General features: G+C 38.6%; 1 protein-coding gene across 1 annotated transcript; it reads left to right on the top strand.

Moving 5' to 3' along the window:
- Positions 1–15,040: 15,040 nt before the first annotated feature.
- Positions 15,041–17,846, top strand: LOC129730378 (zinc finger protein 600-like). Its single transcript, XM_055689664.1, has 3 exons — positions 15,041–15,227; positions 15,286–16,378; positions 16,439–17,846. The coding sequence occupies exons 1-3, from the start codon at positions 15,196–15,198 to the stop codon at positions 17,339–17,341; spliced, it is 2,028 nt and encodes a 675-aa protein (XP_055545639.1). The 5' UTR covers positions 15,041–15,195; the 3' UTR covers positions 17,342–17,846.
- Positions 17,847–24,525: the final 6,679 nt, after the last annotated feature.

Genomic DNA, 24,525 nt, shown 5'->3' with positions numbered 1-24,525 from the left:
TTGGGAAGCGTTACCCTTTACTTCATCATTTAATATATCAGGTGAAGTAAAGAGCTTTCTACAAGACAAGAATCAGATAGATAGAGAGGGAGAAAAGGCATCAGGAGAGGACTATCCGATATCGTCTTCATTTATATTACAAGAAGACGCTTCAAGCCGCTTCAAATTTCCAGATCATATTAGTCTGGAAAGCGAAACAAATCCGGAAAATAAAAACCATACAGAGGATTTTGATTTCGATAACACAAGTTTCATTGAAACTTTAGAGAGGCTTAAAAATAAATATTACAAAGATAGTTTTTTCTTCAATAGATTACTAAAGAAGAAAAAAACCAAAATGCCAGCAGAAACAACAAAAATGATGATCGATGCAGCTGCGATCATTCCAATATTCAGTGGAAAGGCGGAAGAACTAGATCCCTTCCTACTACAAGTTGATTATTTTGCAACAGACATCCCGGCAGCAGCTAGTCACACCCCATTATTGAATGTGGTGTACACAAAGCTCAGAGGGGATGCACTCAAACGGCTCAATGATATAAGGGCCGAGAAATGGCCCGAAGTTAAATTAAAAATGGAAAAACTTTTCCAGCCTGAAAAGAACATCGGGGCAATCTTCAAAGAAATCGAAACCCTACACCAGGGTTATTCAGAATCATTTGAGGAGTATAAAACACGAGCCACAAAAATTTACGAAAGTGTGAGAGATATCCCAGGACAGGAGGGAAATGATTCATATGTGTCAACACACCTAAGGAAACACTTCCTAGGGGGCCTGAGAAATCACACTTTGATTTCGGCAGGAAAGTCTCAACGAGATAAATCCTTTATGGACTTGCTCGAATGGCTACAAAAAGAATGTGAGGAGGAAGAAGAACTCCAGGATATCCACAGAAGGACGAAACCGGAGAACTCACCAAATTCTCCTCACAGAAAAAATTATAACAACATGAACAATAACACTCAAGGAGTTGCTTATTTAAATAACAACTTCAGAAGAAACAATAATAACAATTACCGAAACCAGAACAGAGGACACAATCCTCAGGCAAATAATCAAAATCAAAGTTACCAGAACAACTACCAAAACAATGGTAGTAGCAATAATTACAGAAATAATGGTAATAATACAAACTACCAAAATAATGGTAGTAATTACCACGGAAACAGGAATAATAATAATTATCAAAGAAATGATAATAACCATTCCAATTACAGGAACAGTAATAGTTTCCGGGGGAACAATACCGATTTTAGACCACAGAATAACGATTACCGAGGAAATGGCCAAAATAATGGCTTTAACAGAAATGATAACCGCGGTAATTATCAAAACGGTCATAATTCAAATTATAGGAATAATGACCGAAACAATGATACCAATAATAACAACAGAAACAATGGTAGAAATTCCTACGAAGGAAGACCCTTTCAGGGAAACCAACCTAGGAACCACCAAGGCCAATATGGTAATAACAGGGATTACAGAAGAGATGGGTCAAAAAACTAAAAAGGAGGGATTCAATAAACCAAAGGTTGACGGAATCCCAATTTAAAAGCTGCCTTTTTACATCATCAAAACCAAGAACACAAAAACTAAAAAACAAAGAGACTATAAATAAAACAACAGAAATTAAGTTTCCAATAAAAGAGACCCACGATCAGAGGTTTAGTCTAATACTAAATACACTCGAAAGATCGAATGAGTATACTGATTATCTACTAGATACAGGTGCTCAACCAAATATAATATCATTAAGAAGAGCTAGAAAAGTCGGTGCTGTATATATAGATAAATCCGACAGATCAGAAATCAAGGGAGTGACCAATAGTGAAGCATTGAATTCCATTGGCTCTACTTGGATAAACCTAAAGATATTAGAACATGTAATCCCGACAAAATTCTACGTGATTGACGAATTATCAATTCCAGCAATACTTGGAGCAAAATTCATGAAAAGCCATATTGATTCGATTGGAGGTAACTTTAAATATGTTATCTTCAAATTGAACATTCCAAAGAAATCAATTGAAGATAAAGACAAGGTTGATATTAAAGTATCGAAGATTACCAATAATAATTCTAGAAAACCCGAACAAATATTCATAGCAAATTATCAGGATGAAGCTATATTATCTAACAGTGAATCTGAAGATGAATACTTCGAAGATGATTACACCAGTGAATATTTAGAAAGTTCAGATGATCATGGAGAAAATAATTCAAGCTACTTTAATAGTTTAAAACCTGAAATAGGCTCTGCCGACAATGGAGATGAAGATTACTTCGAAATATCTTCCGCGAACGAAGAGGAACCAATTACAGAACCCGATAACGAATTTAAAATGGAAGATTTGGATTCCAATCAAGATTATAGCTTATTGGAGAACAAAGGAATTACACAAGCAAGAGGAGGAGAAAGAGTGAAAAAGGTTTTGGATAGCCTGAAACTCCAACATCTCGAAAAAAATACATTTTTTGAAATGGAAAATATAATGGCAGAATATAGTGATATATTCTTCCTAAAAGGGGATAAGTTGACTATCACAGATGCAGCAATGCACGAGATAGAGACAACAACCAATGTCCCTATAAATAAGAGGCAGTATAGATTCCCAGAATCTACAAAAAAACAAATTAATGAAGAAATAGACGAAATGCATCGCCAAGGCATAATAAGGCCTAGCAAAAGTCCATGGAATGCACCAGTTTTGTGCATACCTAAGAAGGATTTAGATGCGGAAGGGAACAAAAAGTACAGAATTGTAGTAGACTTTAGAGCTCTCAATTTGGTTACTAAACCATTTGTTTACCCCATTCCCCTAATAGATGAGATGTTAGATACTATAGGGGATAGTAAATATTTTTCTACATTGGATTTGAAATCAGGATTTTATCAAGTTCCGATTGATCCAAGAGATGCGGCGAAAACAGCATTCTCAACCCCGAATGGACATTATGAATATACGAGAATGCCCATGGGACTAAGAAATAGCCCATCAACTTTTCAAAAATTAATGAACTCAGTGCTATATGAATTGCCAGACATAAGGGCTCGGGTCTATCTTGACGACATTTTAATATACGGAAGAAGCATAAAAGAACACAACGAAAATCTGATCAGAGTGTTGAGAGCTCTGAGAAGACATAACTTGAAAGTGGAACCCTCAAAATGTCAAATATTAAAAACAAAGATAAATTATTTAGGACACACTATTGACGAACACGGTATACGTCCTATGAAAGATAATATTGAAGCTGTAAGGGATATGCCAGTTCCAAAGACAGTAAAAGGAGTGCGCTCATTCTTGGGAACAGTGAATTTTTATGGAAAATTCATCCCAAAAATAGCGGAAACTCGAAAACCTTTGAATGATTTATTAAAGAAAAATGTTCGTTTCAAATGGTCAGACGAATGCCAAAGTGCATTTGAGAAATTGAGAAATTTTCTAACATCGGATACTCTTTTGGTAAGACCAAAATATAACGATACCTTTGTGTTAACTACGGATGCGAGTGACTACGCAATTGGAGCAGTCCTCTCAAATGAAAAAACACCAAATCGACCCATAGCCTACGCTAGTAGAGGCTTAGTAGGGGCCGAAATAAGGTATCACGTAATCGAGAAGGAATTACTTGCCATTGTTTGGGCAGTAAATCGATTCAAGCACTATATATATAATCAAAAATTCATCGTTTATACAGATCACAGACCTTTAGTTTCTCTGTGGAATCTGAAAGAAACATCTCACACCTTAACTAGGTTGAGATTGAAATTGCAAGGTCTGGAAATGGACATACGATATAAACAAGGACGAGAAAATATAGTAGCCGACTTTTTGTCAAGACTTCAACATGAAAATGTTGAAAAGGCCAACGACACTAACGAAAATACGGTCGCTGTGTTGACTCGTCAACAAAAACGACAACAGGATTTACTCATAAATGATGATGAGAATTCCGATGATGTCCCTGAAGATGAAATCTCCAAGATATTAAACTCTGACATTTCGGACAACGAAAAAGTTACCTTAAACGACACAAATGACGCCTTAAAAGACGCAACATATCTATCAGCGGAGGACTTCAAAATCGCTCTGAAACAGGAATTGATTGATGAATCAAAAGTGGTTATTACAAAAACTATTAAAGATGAAAAATTATGCGACGCAAGATTTGTCATCCTAAATAGCAAAACTGCTTTCAATGAGTTAACATCTTTATATGATTACCCTCACGGTATCAAAGATTGGGTCAAAAATAACCTTTTGACACATCCTTCAAATAAGGTAGCAGGAATATTACTCGAAGGGAAGAACAACTCCCTAATGAATTTTGACAATTTTATTGACTTAATGTTAACATATTTCAATAACTGCCCGGATTTCATTCTAAACGCAAAGACAATTCACATGATCTCGTTTAGAAAGATAAAGCAATATCAGATTTTACAAATAGTAAAATATATTGCGTGGAAATTGGATATCAACATCATTTTATACAACGCAGACAGTGAACGAACTATAGTAAACAAGGACGAAATTCAAACAGTTTTGCATGAATTCCACGATGCGCCTCTTGGTGGACACGTAGGAGCAAAACGAATGCATCAACGAATAGGCACACTTTTTGTATGGCCTAACATGAGAAGAGACATTGAGAATTATGTAAAACAATGTGACTCATGTCAGAAGAACAAGATTTGGAGCCATAACAAAATCCCAATGAAGATAACAACTACGTCATCAGAACCATTTGAGAAGGTTTTTATAGACATAGTTGTCTTACCAGAATCCGATTTTGGTAATAAATATGGACTTGTCATGCAAGACGACCTAACCAGATTCTTGGTAGTAGCACCAATGGAGAATCAAGAATCAGAAACAGTCGCCAGGACATTTATAGAACATTACATTTGTAAATTTGGAACACCTGCTGAATTAGTATCAGATCAAGGTTCAAATTTTATGAGTGAGGTGTTCAAACATATTTGTAAAATTTTGAAAATAAAGAAAATCAACACAAGCGCGTATCATCCTCAAGCCAATTTAGTTGAGAGATCAAATCGTGAATTAAAAACATACCTGCGTCAGTACGTAGTAGGCAACCCACATGTATGGGACCAACATCTGCCATACTTTACGTTCGAGTACAACACGACGATTAACTCTTCGACAAAGTACTCTCCGTTCGAACTTGTATATGGACGATTAGCTAGATTACCAGCATCCATATATAACCAAAGGGAAAATGGTCTAAATTACGAAAGCTACTCAAAAGAGATGAGGTCTGTTTTCAAAAACATTCACTCAAAAGCTAAAGAAAACCTAATTCTGTCAAAAGAAAAGCGCAAAGAGCTCTATGACAGAAAAGCAAACGATTGGCAACCTATGTGGGGAGATCTGGTCTTAGTACATGCCAACCCCATGGGAGTAGGGCAGAAACTCCAGAGCTATTGGAGAGGCCCTTATGAAATCGTAGATTTGCCCAGTGAGCAAACCACGGTAATCAAAAACGGCAACAAACTAGAGAAGATCCACAATAATCGCCTAAGAAAATACCATAATTAAAAGAATGAAATGAAAAAAAAAAAAAAAAAAAAAAAAAAAAAAAAAAAAAAAAAAAACATTGAATGAAGCATAAAAACACTCAAAGTTCACTACCTCTTCGTTTTATTTTTGGGGTGTCCGGATTTAAAACACATCAACATTTTGGTTGTAAATCCGGACAGTGCAAATAGGAAAAGGACGCCGTTTGACAGTGCGTTTATGTTTCGATTTATCTAAATTTTATCTCACGGCTTACTATGGTATTTATGATGTTTGAACGATCTTTCACATATAAAAAAAAAGCTCCTGTATAACATTGCATCTCATAAATTGCATAAATTACCATCTAATTGAGAAGTATTGATGAAGGTGTCCGGATATTGGTACCGTCCGGATTGTGATTCATCACGGTACAGCTCGGCGACTGATCGTCAGCCCTACTGATTTTTGCGAACGAAGTGGAAATAACAAACACAGAAAAAAAAAAAAAAAAGGGGTAAAACCCACAACGAAAGACGAATTATTAATCAATAAAGGATGTGATATTACATTTGTTAACATAAAGATTAACAAAGAAAGTTTTACAAAAATATTAGTATATTATCAAAAAAAAAAAAAATTATTATTACGTACATAATATTTAAGTCTATTACATAAAAATGTCTCTCAATGAATAAATGTCTACGTCTAATGGCCTATGATCCCTGACCAGAATTGGTCAGGCTTTTTGCAAACAAAAAAAAAAAAAAAAAAAAAAAAAAAAAAAAAAAAAAAATCAGCCAATATCAAAATATTTTCTTTTCTCCTCGATTACAGGAGCATTTTTCTTCTCGTTAACCTATTCTGGTTAACGAATGGTGGATTCATTTTAGAGGAACAACACGAGCCGTTGATAAGAATGGGCACATACGTGTTGAAGGTAAGATTCCCGGTATTAGGATTAGAAGAAGGAGGGAAGGCCTTATTAAAATCTAAGGCAGATTATAATTATACTTGTGTATTATTACAAAAAATAATAAAAAATACACATTGTAATGTCATGCTGAGTGATTTAGAAATGGCATTCAACAAAAGCATGGATATGAATAAGTTCATAAAAGAATTTTTTCCATCCCGAAGAACTCGTGGTTTTATAACAGCCATTGGAGGTATGGATTCTGATGATAGAATTCGGGTGGATATAAATCTGGACAAATTAAGAAGGAACGAGGAATCCTTGGTCTTATCACTAGATCATCAAACTGCGACAATTGATGCTATGTACAAATTTGTAGACAGCTCAATGTTGCATATAGATGATAAGATGAAAAACGTGATGAATACGTTCAACACATTAGGGAAACTGGTCCAAGACGACTTAAGTTTCGCTAGTACATATAAAAAGGCACTACAACTTGAGTCGGAATTAATTGAAATTGGATTTAGAATTCAATCTTTAATAAATGACTTAAATAAACAACAGAATATTATACTACAAGTCTTGCTTAATAAAGACAATAGTATAACATGGTTTATTCAATTACTAGAGCCAGCAATTTTGTTGCAAATATTAAAAGAGGCTGAAAGTAAGATCAAAGGGGGCCTCGAATTTCCAAGAAGACAAAATAGCGGAATATTGTCAGAGATTTTGAGAATAACGGATGTATCCTTTAAAACGGAGAACAACCAAATGTTGTCAATTGACCTGAAGATACCGTTAGTTTCAAAGAGGAAATTCAAAGCATTTAAGGGAAGTTTTATTCCACAAATAAATAGAACTATTATCATGACCATTAATTTGGATCGGAATATAATAATTGAGGAAATTGATAACTATTGGGGATTCCTATTAACGGAAACTCAATACGAAAACTGCAAAATATACATGAATTTTAGAATTTGTGAATTAAAACTGAAGGAGGAAAATTTAACTTCAGAAAACGAGTGCCTATTGAATCTCAGATTCAGAAATTCAACAGAAAATTGTAAGATTAAACTTCTGAGAGTCAATCACGACGCTTGGTTTGAAACCGAGGAGTCAAATGTTTGGGAGTATGTAACCCCACAAGAAGTTGAAGTAAATATTTTCCATGGAGAAAATAAAACAAAATTGATTGTTAGGGGTACAGGTCGAATGAGGCTAACCCCAAACATGAGGATTCAAACAAATAACACAAAAATTTGGTATTCAGATACTACAGTATCGGATAACAAAGCATTAGTAAACACAATGAACTACAAAATAATGAATTTTACGTGGGAAGAAAGTACAATGCATTTGATCCCAACATTGAGTGGAAATTTCTCTAAAGTTTCATTCTATGATCGAAAGAAGCTTTTTGATTTAGGAATCGATGTTGAAGTTCTCAAAAAGCAAAGACCCTTCCTAGAAAATTTAATTTATTCTCCACTTTCATCAGGCTGGACTATAGCTAGTATAGGGACTGGAGCAATAATTATGTTGGCAACGTTGATAGTACTTTTTATTTGTTGCTTTAAAGGGCAGATTTCTTGCCCACAAAACAAAAAGTACGTCTCTTCATATTCCAAGGAAAGGAAGTCGAAACCTTTTAAACAAAGGAATCCAAAGGTTTCAATTCTGAAAAAACCTCGTTCATCACCTCCAAAGATACCGTTGAGAGGACAAAAGATTACCCATTTAGGGCCATTGATCGACCCACGGGAACCGAATTCAGACGCTGAGATGCTTAAAAGGAGGAAAGATATTTTCGCCAATCCAAATTTAGAACATAATGGAGAAATCATGCTCATGCGTGAATTAAATCCACAAGCGAATTTACCAGCAATTCAAAAATTAGAAGAAGAATATATGGAACCAGATATATTTCAAACCTCAACAGGAATAACAAATGAAAGCGATATCCAGGGGATATCAGAAAATAAGACAATTATAAAAACACAAACTAGAAGACCACCAGTCAGAATTCGGTGGTAGAAAAAGTTGATACAGAGCGACAACCTACAGCTAATTATAACATAATGCGTTCGCCAATAACAACAAAAAAGCATTTGAATGAACCGAAGAGCTGGAAATCCAGGATAAGTAAATGTCTTGTCAAAGATTGTCAAAAATGTCTGCACGTAATAATGTCAAATAGATGAGCACTATAAAAGAATTAAAAGGGGAAGAGGAAACATACCTCCCATAAATAACGCGAAAGAGTAAAACTTTGATTAATTAAATCGGAAGAGACCCCACATTATTTGAAAGAAGGGCCTTTCAAATGAAAATAGAAGAAATGAAATATTGACCTAGAGCGGATAAAAGTTTCCCTCGTTACAATCAGTATCCCATGGGAAATGTTAAATGAGATCGTATTTACCGTTCGACAATAGTAAAATTGAACATTGTCGATAAACTGAATTTTTTTTTTTTTACGATTTTTTATGTTTGAATGGATAGTGAATTATTGGACAAGGGAACACTACCTAGAATGACTGTGATTTGAATGAAATAACAAGGGAGTAGTGACCCAGAATGGTAGTTATTGAGTATACGAATTGTTAATTATATTAAAAAAGTATTATTATGTGAAATCGAATAATACTTAATTTTCGGAAATTTTAGAAGACAAACATCGTTAAGGGAAACAGTAGAGACAAAAAGGTTGAAACCAAGGTCAAAATAAAAGGGAATTACTAAGGGCAAAATGCTCACAAAAAAAAAAAAAAAAAAAAAAAAAAAAAAAAAGAAGTTTTATGAAATGCTCAAATGAAAAAAAGAGAAATGTCATCAATTACAAAGGACATATTATTACGAAAAAAAAAAAAAAAAAAAAAAAAAAAAAAAAAAAAAAAATATATACAAAAAAAAAAAAAAAAAAAAAAAACAGCAATGTATTAAGAATATATTTTACTCATTTCTTTTTGCAGACAGAGCAAATGAGATACGAACAGGCCTATAGCCTAGGAAATTGAGGTAAATATATATAGAAATAAAAATAAGAATTTAAATCCTGTTTGTAGTAGTCAACAAATACTTTTGACACTACGTAAAATGTATGCCAAGAAACATTTAAACAAACGAAGAGGACGAAAACATAGTGTAACGCCTCAAATTACAAATATGGAAAGACCGAAAAGACACGAAAATTATGAGATACCACAAAGATTAAAAATTTTGTTGGAAAGACCAACAGTATCTCCGGAAGAACAGATAAGACATTCCTGGAATAAGGAAGACTGTTCTGAAAACATATTTGTAGAAACTAATGGTCTCACAGCCCATCGAACTTATGCAAGAAACAATACTGATTGCATAAGAGGTAAAGTTGGGTTCACAAAAGGTCTCCATGTATGGGAAATAACATGGCCTAGTGAACAGAGGGGGACACATGCATACGTTGGAATAGCAACGTCTGATGCAACCCTACAATGCATGGGTTATCAAAGTCTATTAGGACTAGATAGCAATTCTTGGGGCTTTGACATAAACAGGGGCATGACGCTTCATGATTCAATCATTGACACGTACCCGAAAAAACAAAATGGTAGAGAACGAAAATCTTTTGAAAAGTTCAAAATAAAGTTCGAGACTATTAAAGTGATACTGGATATGGATAAAGGCACACTGAGCTTTTTAGCCAATGGCCAATACTTTGGAGAAGCCTTCGAGGGTCTCCAAAATAAGACACTATACCCAATAATTTCAACAGTTTGGGGCAGAAGTGAGGTAAAAATGGAATATTTAGGTGGTTTAGAGTCTAAACCAATTACCTTACAGGAATTGTGCAAATACACAATCTGTAAAGGAATGTGTTCAATACATTTCAAAGAAAATGTCAAACTTTTCCAATTACCAAAGTCAATAGAGAACTATTTGTGCCTTCAAGGAAAGGACTTTTGGAAAAGGAGTCTGAACACAGACAGAAAACATGAATGCACAAATTATTGTGTCACAAATAACACGATTGGGCTCCGAGTAAAAGACGTGTGAAAAAAAAAAAAATTATGGATTTACACACATCTGTCAGCATATTTTTTTTTAGATATATAACTATGTAGTATGATAGAGTTTAATTTTAATAGTATATAATTATTTTTGGGATTATTCTACATTTTATTATACAATTATTTAATAGAAAACAAAATGAGTATATTTACAGATTAATCCTGCCTAAAACCTCAAATCAGGGGGGGTTTTAGGTCAACAGCAATTTACCAGGCGATCCACAGAAGACGAGAAGGAAGATAAACCAGAATGGTGAATAGAAGGAAGGTAAAACAGAATGATGGTATGGTGAGTGTAGATTGCTGCTATACGGTAATGCAAGTGTAATTTTGGGTTATCCTTTTCGGTATTAAATACTTGCATTGCTGTAGACCTGTTTTTTTTTTTTTTCCTTTCATATTTCCAATATTTTTACTTTTAATTTGGTATAAGATTTTTTGGCTTAATTATTGACAAGAGGGGTGAATTATCATGAATTCTCAAAATTATATATTTGTGAGAAAAATATTTTTCTTGACTCTATATTTTGAGTAAGAAAATGGAAATATTAAAATTAAAATTGTTTTCATTATTAATAAATATTAAAGACATATATGCTTAAATGGGAAAACATGAAAAAGGTATCAAATTGGGAAGAAGTTGACAATAGGAGAGAGTAGAGAATAAAAAAAAAAAAAAAAAAAAAAAAAAATTATTATAATATAAATAAAATACACTAAAATTAAAAGTAAAGTAACATACAATTTAAAATATTCAGAGCGTAAAGATAGGGATATAAAGTTAGGAACTAAGACTAGGGTCAGACAGTAGGAGAACGATAAAAGGATCAGTACTCACCGAACGGACGGCGGAGATAAAAGACGGATGGAGAGAGATGAATCTAGAACGGATTCAGTAAATATATATTTGACTGAATCAGAAATTAATATAGCAGTTGAATAAAACGGAAGAGAAAGGCAGTCTTTCATCATCAATCAAGAAAGATGTTTAAGGAGATAAGACTATTCTATCAGCTAGGAGAAGCCGGATAATTCATTATATACACACACTTTACACCACTTGCAATGGGATAGACCTGAAGAGCAGGATCGATGAAAACGGGTTTATGTCTTCAGGGAACAGGAAGAATCCCAAATTTATCGGCAGGATTATAAGTGTAGAGAAACACCAGATCAAGTCTTAGGACTACGTGCAACAAATGATCGGTGTTATATCCGAGCATAAAGATTAAAAGCTGTAACATCTAGGATATATCTCAACAGAATTCAGGACTTAGGTCAACCAAGAAAGATCCTGACACAACAAATATTCTTCGTGTTAATGGGACGGATAATACCAAGGAAGGAGGATAGACAGGAGTGGATAGAGGAGCGAACGAAAGGGAGCGGACGGCTCTCAGGAAAGGAGAAGGAGAAGGAGTACGGAATAGTATGGATAGAACAGTAGTAGCTAGGGAATAGAGTAGTAGGGTACAGAGGCAAAAGATCTTTCATTTCCAAATTATCCAAAAATCAGGTTCCTTCAAATTTTTTTGTAACCCATGCCAAATACTTTCATCATGTTTTTAATGAATTGCATTAATTAAAAACTCGATCAGTGGGGGTTTTATGAGCCGACCTGATTTTAGGCGGTTACAATTAATTTCCATTCTCTTCCAAAGAAGGATTAAGAAAAATCCTAAATGGAAAAACATCTTTGGAAAAACTTGTCATTAATATGCATGGACAAGATGATGAAATCATTTCTCTTGTCAATTTGTTTCAACATCGCAAGTGTTGAAACTTGAAATTCCATCCACCACTCATGTTTTGAAAATATGAAAAGTGGATCATAATCAAAGAAGGTATTGTTTTGATTATGGAGGCAAAAACAATACCTCAGTTATTAAATCGTACGCAAGTTCGAATGTTTTAAGTTTATATTTACAGCAAAAAACTCCAATTCGCGGATGTTTAATCAAAACATGCGACCGAGCGGATTTGCGAAAAAGTCAACAACGATTGCATCAGCCGTGCACGGGCACGTTCGCGAGGAAAGAGACGGAAGAGCGGCCCGCTCTCGTGAGAAGACGACGCCGCGGGAAAATTCGGAGTGACCGGAGTAGCGGCGAAGACTTAAGCTGGGACTTCAAGGAAGTCCGAGGTCGTGATAGTGATACCCCTCGTGAGGCAGGTGCCTACGTCGTTATAGATAGTCCGCGGTTCGTTTAGGTGTTAACTCTTAAGTTTTATTCCGCGAGGCAGAAGTGATGCCCGTTGTTTAAGTTTCGGTTTAGTGTTTAAGTGATTTAATATTTTTTCAACTTAACTGATAGATTAAAAGTAATTAAAATCGAGCAGATGTAGTGCAGTTAATCAAAGGACATATCACATCCAGCAGTAATAGTGTCTAACCACTCGGTACGTATTCCGCTTCAGTTCTTTATGTTTAAACAATACAGATTTTTTTTACAGATATTTTTGTTCCAGATACAGATGCTCAGATTTTTTCAAGGGAAAACACAGATTTAATTGTGGCAACCCTATCCGTGACACCCACTGCAATACATATACAGCTGAAATTCGTTGGTTGGAACACAACTGCCACCCAACTAGCGAATCGTGTTCGTTAGTTGGATGAACTGACAACTGGGCAAATTTTTTAAAGGGGTGCGCCGATTGTTTGTTTTCTTCCTGTTTTGAAAAATTTCCTTATTTCATTGCGGTAAAACTATGTCAAAGAAAATGAACTTTGCTCATCTGTCTTGCTGCTGCAGTAAATATTTCATGTATTTGGTCAATACTTTTTCATACAAAAGTTCCAACGAGAAGCAAAATGATAAAGCACAAGAACATCACTCTGCTTCTTGCACAAAAAAATGGAGGATCGCTACGCTGGATACTTCCGGTGAAGGCGTTGAAGAAATAAAAGAACAAACAACTGAACAGTAAACCTCTAAATTACACACAAAATGTTGTAAATTTATAACATTACGCGATTGATTATGCCATAGAAGATCTGCATGAAGTGTCCAGTTAATAGCGCTGAGAAACAAAGTTATTAGTGCTGAATGGATTAAGCGTAATAACTAAACATGTTTACAAATTTTTTACAATAATAAATTATATAATTTTATTTTAGTAATATTTTTTTCACTTTTCGGACCTCTGAAATGCATTGAATGACGCTGAATTCTGACATTAGAGTGCTTTTCAGTTGGGTGACAGCCCAACTAGCGAACACCCAACTAACGAACCTCCAACTAACGAACATCCAATGAGCGAATCATCACTGTAATCAGTCACACCGTTCGAACTACGCGCGGATGACAGTAGACATGTAGTTGCACGCTAAACAGAAAATGCAGATTTCCATGTCACTTGCTTTGATTATTTATTATTCGTGTCTTCCTCCCATTTCCCGTCACACAGATTTTGTAATCGTTTTTTAACTGTTTTATTTTTCAGCGGTTTTAACCAATACAAAAATTAGCGAAATCACCAAAACGGAAAACCAGCATCATTAAATAGAAAGTTAGCAGTTTAGCAGAAAGTTGCACGCCACTGCTTTTTTGGAAAGAGACATCGTTTGCAAAAATAATTTTGTTTCGCCCGAAGAGCCTTACAATAGAAGCAAAAAAGTATAATTCGGTAATAACTCAATTTGAAAAAATGGCATGCGATTCCTTTTGGCTGCATTCTGCTATATTGATTACAAAGGAAATGTAAATACTTTACTTTTTGATTAGTAAGTTTTGTTGAGTAGAAAATACCGAAAACACGGTTTCAATTGAATATTTTTTTTAAATATAAGGCTTAAGGTTTAAACACAATTGATACGTTGCGGCTGTGTTTGCGGCAATTTGACAGTTAGTCCATACATTTTCTGTCATATTAACGTCAACGCAACGCAAACGTATCAATTGTGCTTGGGCCTTTAGTCGTGTCTAAAAATAAAATAAATATTTTTCAGGGGTAACTCAAACACGAAACATTCATATTATTCTGTGGGATAATTGGGATATTTTTAATATATTAATTTGTCATGAAAATAATAACTTTAAATAATTGTACAGTAAGAAACTTTCCACGCTCAATATTTGTGTTCAACACCCGCATGTCAGCCAAAAAAACGCAGCAAATATTAATGGTATATATACGCAGAGCGATCACGGTATCGCATGAATGTACCTTAATGATTCACAGCGCCGCGCTGTGTTGGTGCTCAGAACTAACAATCGACATTGGTGACTGTTGTCGGCATATAGTCGACGTTGCATGTACAGATTGACTGCATGGGGCCCCCGACAGCCGTTCTCACATATTTTTCCAAAATGTTGGGACCGTTGGGACTATATAATTGCGAGAAACTCTGGCTGACAAAATGCTACGTTTATGTAAACACAGTTGCACTCTTTTATAACTTTAGTGTGGAACCACTCGCTCGCTACCCACTTCTTATGTGGAACTATACTCGCACCTTCCATTGCGGGTTGTGAAACAGAGGCTGTTGTCGGAGGGTTCGTTCTGTCGTTTAGCCGCTTTCTCAGTTGCTCACCTGTCAAATGCCAAAAAAAAAGCAACTTTTATATGGAGCGGAGTAAATAAATTGTGTCTGTTGATTTTATTGGCAAATTCTTTCTGTTTTTTATTAATATCGCTGGCGTAGTGTTTTCATCCTTCCGGTCAAAGTGAATAGATTAAATTTTAACAATAATGGATTACAATTCCTTCAATGATAAACATTAGTAAGATGTCAATAAATTTTGGGTTGATATGTTTCCAATATAAAGCGTTTTATTTCAGCTCTGTACCGGGTCACTCAGCTGCAGGTGGATCAGGGTTTTTCCATCCCAATTCATCCGGTGGATTTTTAAAAGTTCCAAATCCGTCAATTATATTGAAGCAAGAAAACATTGCTTCTGGTTCCAGTAGTGGAGCTGCAACACCTCCGGTAAACTACAGCCAAACTGCACCGGTATACAATGAGCCAAATGTACACGTTGACGACTCGAAGCCCATCTACTATGCAAAGCCGCTGGACCTGCAGCTAATATCAGGTCCTTATTTGGCACATCCACAGCAGAGCGCTCAACAGGCGGTGGCTCCTTTTCACATGTCCCATGAATTTCATCACGACCATTCCAATGCATCAACGATTAGTTCTGGTGTTGATCCGCAGCATAACTCGTACAGTGTGCAACCATCGCCGGTACACACCGGAGTTATTCTTCAACATAATTCCTTTGCTCCAGCGGCACCTGCTAAAGCTAGTTATTGTTGCGAAATGTGTGGCAAGAGCTTCGATTCAAAGGTAAAGCTAGAGAAGCACCATCGAACTCACAACGAAGAGCCAACGTTTGAGTGCAGGATGTGCGAGAAAAAGTTTCGCAGCCAAAGTACGCTCACCTGCCACGAAAAGGTGCACGGGGAGAATGGAGTCGACAATAAGTACTCGTGCGTCACCTGCGGAAAGGTGTTCAAAGCCCAGGACAAACTGCAAATTCACATGCGTCTGCATACGGGCGAAAAACCGTATCAATGCAAGATCTGTTTCAAATGCTTCAATCATCAGTCAAATTTGATCGTTCACTCGCGCATTCACGAGACAGTGAAAAAGGCGCTCAAATGTGATCGCTGCAACAAGGTACTGGACAACGAGCAACGATTGGCGATTCACATGAGACTGCACACCGGCGAGAAACCGTACAAATGCTCGTACTGTGATAAGAGATTTAACCACAAGAGTACCGTGTGCACGCACGAAAAAACCGTGCACATTTCTTCGAACGCATACAAGTGCTCGCGTTGTCACAAAACGTTCAACCAGAAGTGTCAACTGCAGTACCACGAAAAACTGCAGGAACCACATGTGATTGCGTGCACAATGTGTGAAAAGGTTAATATTACAGTTCGTGAAAATTAGATAAGCCTAACATTTTTTCCCTTTAATTCGTAGGTGTTCTGTTACAAGGCCAGTCACAAGGAGCACATGTTCAAGGCACATTTGCCGCGGCAGAGCAAAAGCCGGCTGCTGTATGCGGGCAATGCATCAGTTGGTGAAGGCGAAGGAAGTGGCCGGAACAAATTTCACTGCAATATCTGCGATCGTCGGTTCTATTATAAACGGGCTCTGGAGATGCACATGGGCGTTCATGATGCCTCGTTGGATGTGAACGTACTCTACTTTTCGTGCAACTATTGTCCGGAAACGTTCACCGATGAAGAGCCACTGCATAAACACGAAGCAGAACACATCGCCAATAACACCACGGATTTCATGGAAAATTTGAAATCGCAGGAGCAATTGGAAACGCCGGAAAGTGGACAAGTTGAGGGAAAGTATCGCTGTCCGCTGTGTTTCAATCGCTTTGATGAGTTGAGCGCTCTACGAGATCATCACAAGACACATTTGTGTTCGAATCCGGAAGAGTGCGATAAATGTAAACCGTCACTCGCGGAGGACTGTGACCTATCACAGAGCAACTATGACGAAAGTGAGGACAATAGGGAGACTCAATGCCACATCTGTGAACGTGTTCTACCGTCATTCGAGTTGTTCCAGAATCATTTCCACTATCACACATCACGGGTACCGTTCTACTGCTATCACTGTCGAGAAGAATTCCACGACAAGAAGGAGCTGTACGCACATACGAAAACGCACGCTCCTAGGGATGCCGAGTCGTATACCTGCGAAATCTGCGCCAAGGTCTTCTCGACCAAGGGTAACTTCCGGCGACACTTGAAATCGCACGAAGCGGTTCGCGCTTTCGCTTGCGATCGGTGCTTTAAGCAGTTTGATTATAAAAGTGCACTCGATTCTCACCTACGGAAAGCTCACGGAATCGAGTACACATGAGGTGCAGGAGTGCAAAACATTAGGACAGAGATAGAGGAATAAGCTGCCGCTGACTCACTTATAATTTCTAGGATTAAAGCTTGTGCAGTGTTTGTTCGGTAGTGAGTTCCTGTTTTGATGGCTACGTTTTGAAACAGAGCGAGGCCTATGAAAATTTCCCATATTTTATTCTATCGTTGTATTTCTAGGACTACCTAATTAATAGTATTAGGTTCATATACGTTTGTTTCGTATATGTGCTAAAGAATACTAAATTCTACCTATCAGTAGTCACGTAAAGTTAAGTTGTATTTTTTACGCATCGATGAATATAGCAATTTACAAGCGTAGTGACAACGGTTTTCTGAATTAGTTTTTGTTCCAATTACGCTCTCAATCTGTTCATCAAAGATGAACATTACTAGCGAAAAAATACTGCATAAGGGGAAGGCCTCTATTTTAAACGCTGCTGATTAGAGTAAATTTAACGATAGCTGTCGCTAAACTGAGGAATAAATAGTCTTAACGTCAAATTACAGCTTACAAATCTGTTTCACATAAATCCCTCATCAATATCAGCGTATGAATTTTTCTACTGATTTGATGTCTCCTATTTACGCAGTTGTACAGCCCTGCGCTGTGTGTTCAAAAATAACCGTGCGTCATCATCAGTTTTTTGAATATGTGGATACGCTTTGTACTTAACGGGTATTAAAAGTGTTGCTGTTGATTTTAACAATGGGAAATCATTGGTTTATAATTACGATCGGACCAATGTCCTGGCCAGAATCAAGCGATGTAACTTATGTCGATTTTCAACGTCTAGGTTTGGTTCGAATGAAAAATAAACTATGCTCTCCTTCGTATGATAAAACCGTTGATCTTTTGGACCTGTCATGAGGTTTAAAGGATTAATTCTGACAACGATATTCACCTTTGATTTTTTAAACTATATCGAGGCCATCTAGGAATGGAACGAATGAAATCCTAGGGAAGGAAGAAATTTCGTGTATTGGGCTAACATCGATGATGCCATCGAAAACTATGTCCGATGTTGTAAACCCTGTGATGAAGCTGCCAAGTTTCCACGCAAGACGAACCTGGAGTCGTGGCCCATTCCATCGAAGCCGTGGGAACGAATCTATATCGCAAATAAAAAGCTAATAAAAAATGCTAGATCACTAACTTGCAAGATTCGGCGATACCATAATTTTTGTTTCGGATAATGGATCTCAATTTGTTAGCGACCGATTTGAGCAATTCTGCGACGAAGCTGGTTTACACTCTTAATTACGCTATACTTAGACTTAAGGTACGTTTAGACTATTAGACATGTCGGCCTGATTTTGACCACTGCAGAAATCGAAAATCTGCTCGATTTACCGTTCGACATACTTTGTCGAACCTGTTTGTATGGCGGTGTTCACACCGCTTGCACAAGTCGAAAGGAAGAACTGTCAAATGAATTTTCAAAATCTATCAAAACAAATTAAAAAGGAAAATCAGGTAACGTACCTTATTGCTGGATACAGCTCCAATCTGGTCCTTTCTTTTCTCCATTTCAATACTTGCCAGCACACAAAAAACGGAAATGATGTTTATTATGGAAAGTCAGAAAAAAACCAGGAATTGTGATATTCTTCTTACCAGAAATTGTGATATCTTCGGAAGTTAAAAGATAAACCGACGCGCAATTCCTGTACGTACGGAGCGGACCGTACGGAATCTCTTATACTTAAAGATTGATTTTTGGCTTACATGTGAACTTACGGCTAACCCTAGAGTGTATTTCGCGAGAGACAATTTCCCCTCGCGAAATCACTACCTATCCTTATTACCCAAATGGCCTTTTCTCGGCCTGTCTCTATTTTAGAACACTTAATCTAAATCTACTGAGAGTGGGGCGCCGTGCGCTCGTCACTCTACCTTGTTTACAAACATTTTCGGTAACTCACTTCTCGCGCGTCGATGAGTTACCGACCCATCAAGTATCCAACCTCGGACTTTGTTCTGTTTTAATATAATTTGCTTACGGGTGTCGGTTTTCGTCACCCAAGCCAAGCGGAGTTCGTTGGCCGTGCCAACGTCGAAAAGAATGCGGTAGAATAATGTGACGGAACCCTGTAGGCATCTACGGGACGCGTGGGGGCCGTTACATCTGCCCCGCCTCCGATGATAGAGCTCCCGTGAAGCGTCGAGCTCTACCGGTAAGTATCGCGGGTTGGCAACTTTTACATACATATATGAGTGGTGTTCGGTTTCACATGAATTAACATTACCGGGCGTCACAATTCTTCATAATAAAATACCAAAACGTTCGCTCGCCTGCTGCGCTGCACCTTGAAGATATCCGCTGCTCTGCTACTCGTACTGTGTTGCGAAAATCTTGCGGGTGGAGTGAGACGGGTGAAGTGTGTCCGGTCGGTGGAGACCCCCTCGGCCGGTGGTGGACGCCTCTCTGGATCACGCGACGACGTCATCACATCGCCTTAGTTAACATCTTTGACGGTTCTCATTCTTCTTTGATGCACCTCTGCGCGCCGGATTATTTGTTTGCGCTACCTTGCTGCGGCACTCGCTGCGCTATGAGTAATCGTAGTTATTTGTTTTAATCCAGTTGGCAATAAGTTTGAGTGCCAATGGACTGCTCGTCAACAGCTGATTCGTGTGCTTCGACTGAGTTTTGTTTTTTTTTCTACGACGGTGTCAATTTTCCGTGTACTGCTATGCGCTTGTGTAGAACTGCGCTATATGCATTGGGTAGAACCATTCTAACGAAGTTCTTCCGGGTCTATTGTGGCCTTTCTTCGACTTGGCCCATATTTACTTCTGTCTTTGGTGGGGTAGGGTGCGTGTTTTGCCCCGCTACCTGTCTCATATTTTATTATCCATGGATCGATTTGCCTTGCTTCATCCTTTTTTCAGTTCACAGCGAAAACTTCCTTCGCCGGTGTTGTAATCATCTGTTCGTGGCCACTCCTGGGTACCCGCCGGCCGTAAACACCCCTCCGTTCAACTCCCCGCACTCGGCTACCTGGCTACGTCCCAGGTTCTTCTTGGGCTGCATCGTAGTCGTCTTCAACGATCTGGAACACGTCTTCGTTATCTCGGTTTTGCTGCTTACTTTGGGTTGTGTGTTATTGCTCATCTTGAATAAACCCTGCTGATCAAGTGGTGCATATATTTTTTATTTGCTAATAATTCTTCATCACTTTTTTTCGTTTTCTTACCTTTTTCCACTTGCTGTCTAAACTTATTGTTCACTCGCGTACGGGCTTCTTACTACCTATCATCTACCCTACGCTTCTCTTACATCTAGGCCCGTATATAGTTCCGGTGAAAATGTCTTCCCCTACTAAAGCGTACAAATTTGTTTTTTTTTGTTTATTCGTATTCCTCGGGTACTAATCGGCCGGACGAATCATACAAAACAAAGCCACCCGATTTACAATCATAATATTCTCTCCTTGTTTTTTTTCCATCATCCCTTTAAACTTCCGATATTTTGATGTTTTTATTTTCTTGTCTATTGGTTTAATTTGACTCTCGGCCTCTTTATAATTTTTTCCTTCTTTTAACAGTTCAACCTTCTCAGATCCTTCTTCATTAATTTCTCCTTACATAATAGTTGTTTTTTTTTCATCTAATTGTTTTAGTTTCATAATCTTTTCATTGAAAATCTGTCATATCATATATATACCATTTTCTCATCGGACTTATAAAAGTAGGTCTAGTAGGTTTTCTAAATCCGATTTACAACAGGTTTTCTTTTTCAACCCTTTGCTTCTTTTTTTTTCCTTTTTCAACTCCCCCTCTTTTTTAATTTTTTTTCCCTTATTCAACTCCCCCTCTTCTTTAATTTCTCTGCTGCCTCCTCTGTCCTGTGTCATCAGTCATACCTACATTACTTACACTTCACCTTAGTATGCAGTTGCCTGCATAATACCTCCTGTTCTTGGAGTCGAACGAAAAATAGAAACGTTTCTATTCCTTTCGACATGTCTAACGGCATGTCGAATCACAATATCAAATAGGTGTAAACGTAAACCAACATTGCATTCGATATATTTTCGAGCAATTAGCTCGAATCAGATGAAAAAATCAGATAGACTAAACAAACCTTTAGAATGATTTATGTGTCCCGTTCCTAGCACGTCTTCCTCAACTACACACACTGCCTTTGCGGGTTAATTTTTTAATAGAGAGAGAGCTTGTAACTGGGTTGGTAAACGGCTGGGCAGTGCATACCAGCATTACACCCGTACTAGTTGGCGTAAAAAAGACCGCAGTGTGGTCCAAAGCATAACGCCCAGCAACTCCAATCCCTACCTCCACGTGGTACGGACTGGAATACGAGAAATCAAGGGAAGATCGGTGAACCGGTGGGAACTTGGTCGTATGCTGACAGGGAAGGGGGAGCTGCTCTCCCAGGAGGACAGCTTGACCGAGCGTCTGTTCCCCATGTTAGAGGCGGCTCAAACAGCGTCTGATCCGGAGCGGACGGCTGAATTATGAAGCGCTGCGTCTCGCCAGCTACACCCAAGACGGCAGCCCCGTCGCGAGACTAGGCATCCGCAGCCCTAGTAAGGCAGCATGCCGAAACATCAAAATACTACGAACAATCAAGAATTGAATACGGACCGGAACAATTGGCAGCAACCTAGGCGACGTAATAAGGACGACGATTGGAAGCTCGGTACATAGAACTGTAGATCGCTGAAGGCACCGGGTAACAACCAGATTCTGCTGGATCAGCTAGAACCCCGCCACTTCGACATCGTTGCGCTCCAGGAGCATTGCCGGAAAGGAGAGAAGGTACGCAGGATTTGTGGCCGCAGGGCTCAGTACTACCAGAGCGGCGGCACAACCATTGAGCTGGGTACCGGTTTTATAGTGCTGGGCAGGATGCAGAGTCGTGTGATCAACACGATGAGCGACAGGTTGTGTCTGTTGAGAATAAAAGGCCGGTTCTACAACTACACTATCCTCAATGTGCACTGCCCTCACGAAGGAATACCCGATGTAAAGAAAGAAGAGTTCTACGCACAGCTGGAGAAACTCTACGATAGCTGCTCGCGTAGAGACATCAAGATCGTCATCGGGGACATGAACGCGCAGATCGGTAGGGAAGAAATATACAAGCCGGTGATCGGCCCTCATAGCCTGCACAAAGTGACGAACGACAACGGCCAGCGAAGCGTTAACTTCGCAGCTTTTCGAGGACTGGCAGACCGAAGTACCTTTTTTCCCCGTAAGGACATCCACGAAACCACCTGGAGATCACCTGACCAACATACAGCAAATTAAATTGACCATGTTCTCATCGACGGCCGGTTCTTCCCGGACATTACTAACGTACGTACCTAACGCGGTGCGTATATTGGCTCGGACCACTACCTAGTTGCGGTATCATTGAGCTCAAGACTGTCGACCGTATATCCCGCGCGACATCGCCGAACCCTGCGGCTCAACATTAAGCAGCTCCGGAACTCTCAGGCTGCGGAGGAATACACGCAACAGCTTGAAGCGGTGCTACCCACGGCGGAGGGGCTGGGCGCATTGCCTCTCGAAGACGGCTGGTGCAGCATTCGCACAGCTATCGGGGAGACCGCAATGGCGACACTAGGAGTGGAAGCATCGAGTGGCAGAAACGACTGGTATGACAGGGAGTGCGAGGCACTGGTGAATGAGAAGAACCGGACCTGGGAGATATACCTGATTACTGTCCGAATTGCCACATTTAGTTCAACAATTGCCTGAAGTTATGTACACTACCTAACCAACATTGGACCAAGGTTCTAGCACCTTAAATCGTTGCTAAAGGCATCGTTCCGCAGTGCTCTAATCAACCCGTTCGTAACCGAAGGCTTCCAGCGTGGCTCGGATGCTACAATCTCTTTTAAGGAAGAGATGTTCCACAGCAGGCTTCCCTGCGAAACTAACAAGACTGATTAGGGCCACGATGGATGATGTAGATACTGTGTGAAGATATCGGGTGCGATATCATGCCCGTTTGAAACACGCAAGGGACTTCAACAAAGTGACGGTCTTTTCTGCCCTCTGTTCAACATTGCGCTTAAAAGTGTTATGAAACGTGCGGGGCACGATCTTCAATAAATCCAGCTAGTTCATCTGCTTTGCTGACAACGTAGACCTTGTCGGGATGGCGTTCCAGGCGGTTGCTGAACAGTACATTAAGCTGAAACGTGAAGCAGAAAAGGTTGGATTGAAGGTGAATACGTCGAAGAGCAGAAAGAATCAAGCGCGATAGGGCTCGAATAGGCAGTAGCTTAGTACTCGACGGAGACGACGGTTGACGAATTTGTGTATCTCGGATCATTGGTAACATCAGACAACAAATGCAGCCGAAAAATCCGCAGATATATTGTAGCTGGAAGTCGTGCCTACTATGGACTCCACAAGACGTTGAGGTCTTGCAAACTTCGCCCCCGTACCATACAAGACGCTCATAAGACCGGTAGTTTTCTACGGGCACGTCGTCATCGGATCCACGTTTGAATATTTGAAAACACCCCTGGAGGCATCCAAATGGAGAAGCCTCGATCACTGGTTGAGGGACTTGTTACTGATGTTAGGTCTTTTCAGGGACCAAACATAGACTATGACCATCAGGGTGGGTAATCGTTATATGAAAAAAAAAAAACGAAACTTGATAGCAGAAGGCCAGAACTAAGCTTTTTTTGTTCTTTTTGGGGCCCCTAACAATCCCAAATTTATCAGAAGTCGATTGGTTTTGTCTCCGCTTGGCGCATTGCATTTCGAATTTATATGGAGATTTGTATGGAAAAACCAACTTTCTTGCATTTTCCTTTCTAATGAGCTCAAAATGGCTCAAACCAAAGGTTTCATGACTTCAAATTGTAGGTTTTTGATGCCTAAAAACTTGGCCGGAGACACTAAAGAGTTAGGGTGTCCCAAAAAATACTAGAGCTGTTCAAAGTTGATTATGTCGAAGTTTATGTTGCAAATCAATTTTTCTGCCGACACTGCCAGTGTTCCGGCGTCAGTCAGATTTCCATCAGTAGTGACCTCAGAAACACGTTGTAGATTCTACCTACGCCTAGAATGTTGACCTTAATTTGTTTGCTTGATCCAGCTGAGTGTATAAACTCCTTACGACAGGTTACTTCTGATGGGAAGCCTGCTGACACCGGTACATTGGTAATGTTGGCAGAAAACAAGAT

Source organism: Wyeomyia smithii, chromosome 3, assembly GCF_029784165.1.
Source record: "Wyeomyia smithii strain HCP4-BCI-WySm-NY-G18 chromosome 3, ASM2978416v1, whole genome shotgun sequence".
NCBI lineage: Eukaryota > Metazoa > Arthropoda > Insecta > Diptera > Culicidae > Wyeomyia > Wyeomyia smithii.
Note: the sequence above shows the minus strand (reverse complement) of the source record. Positions and strands in the feature narration are given on the sequence as shown.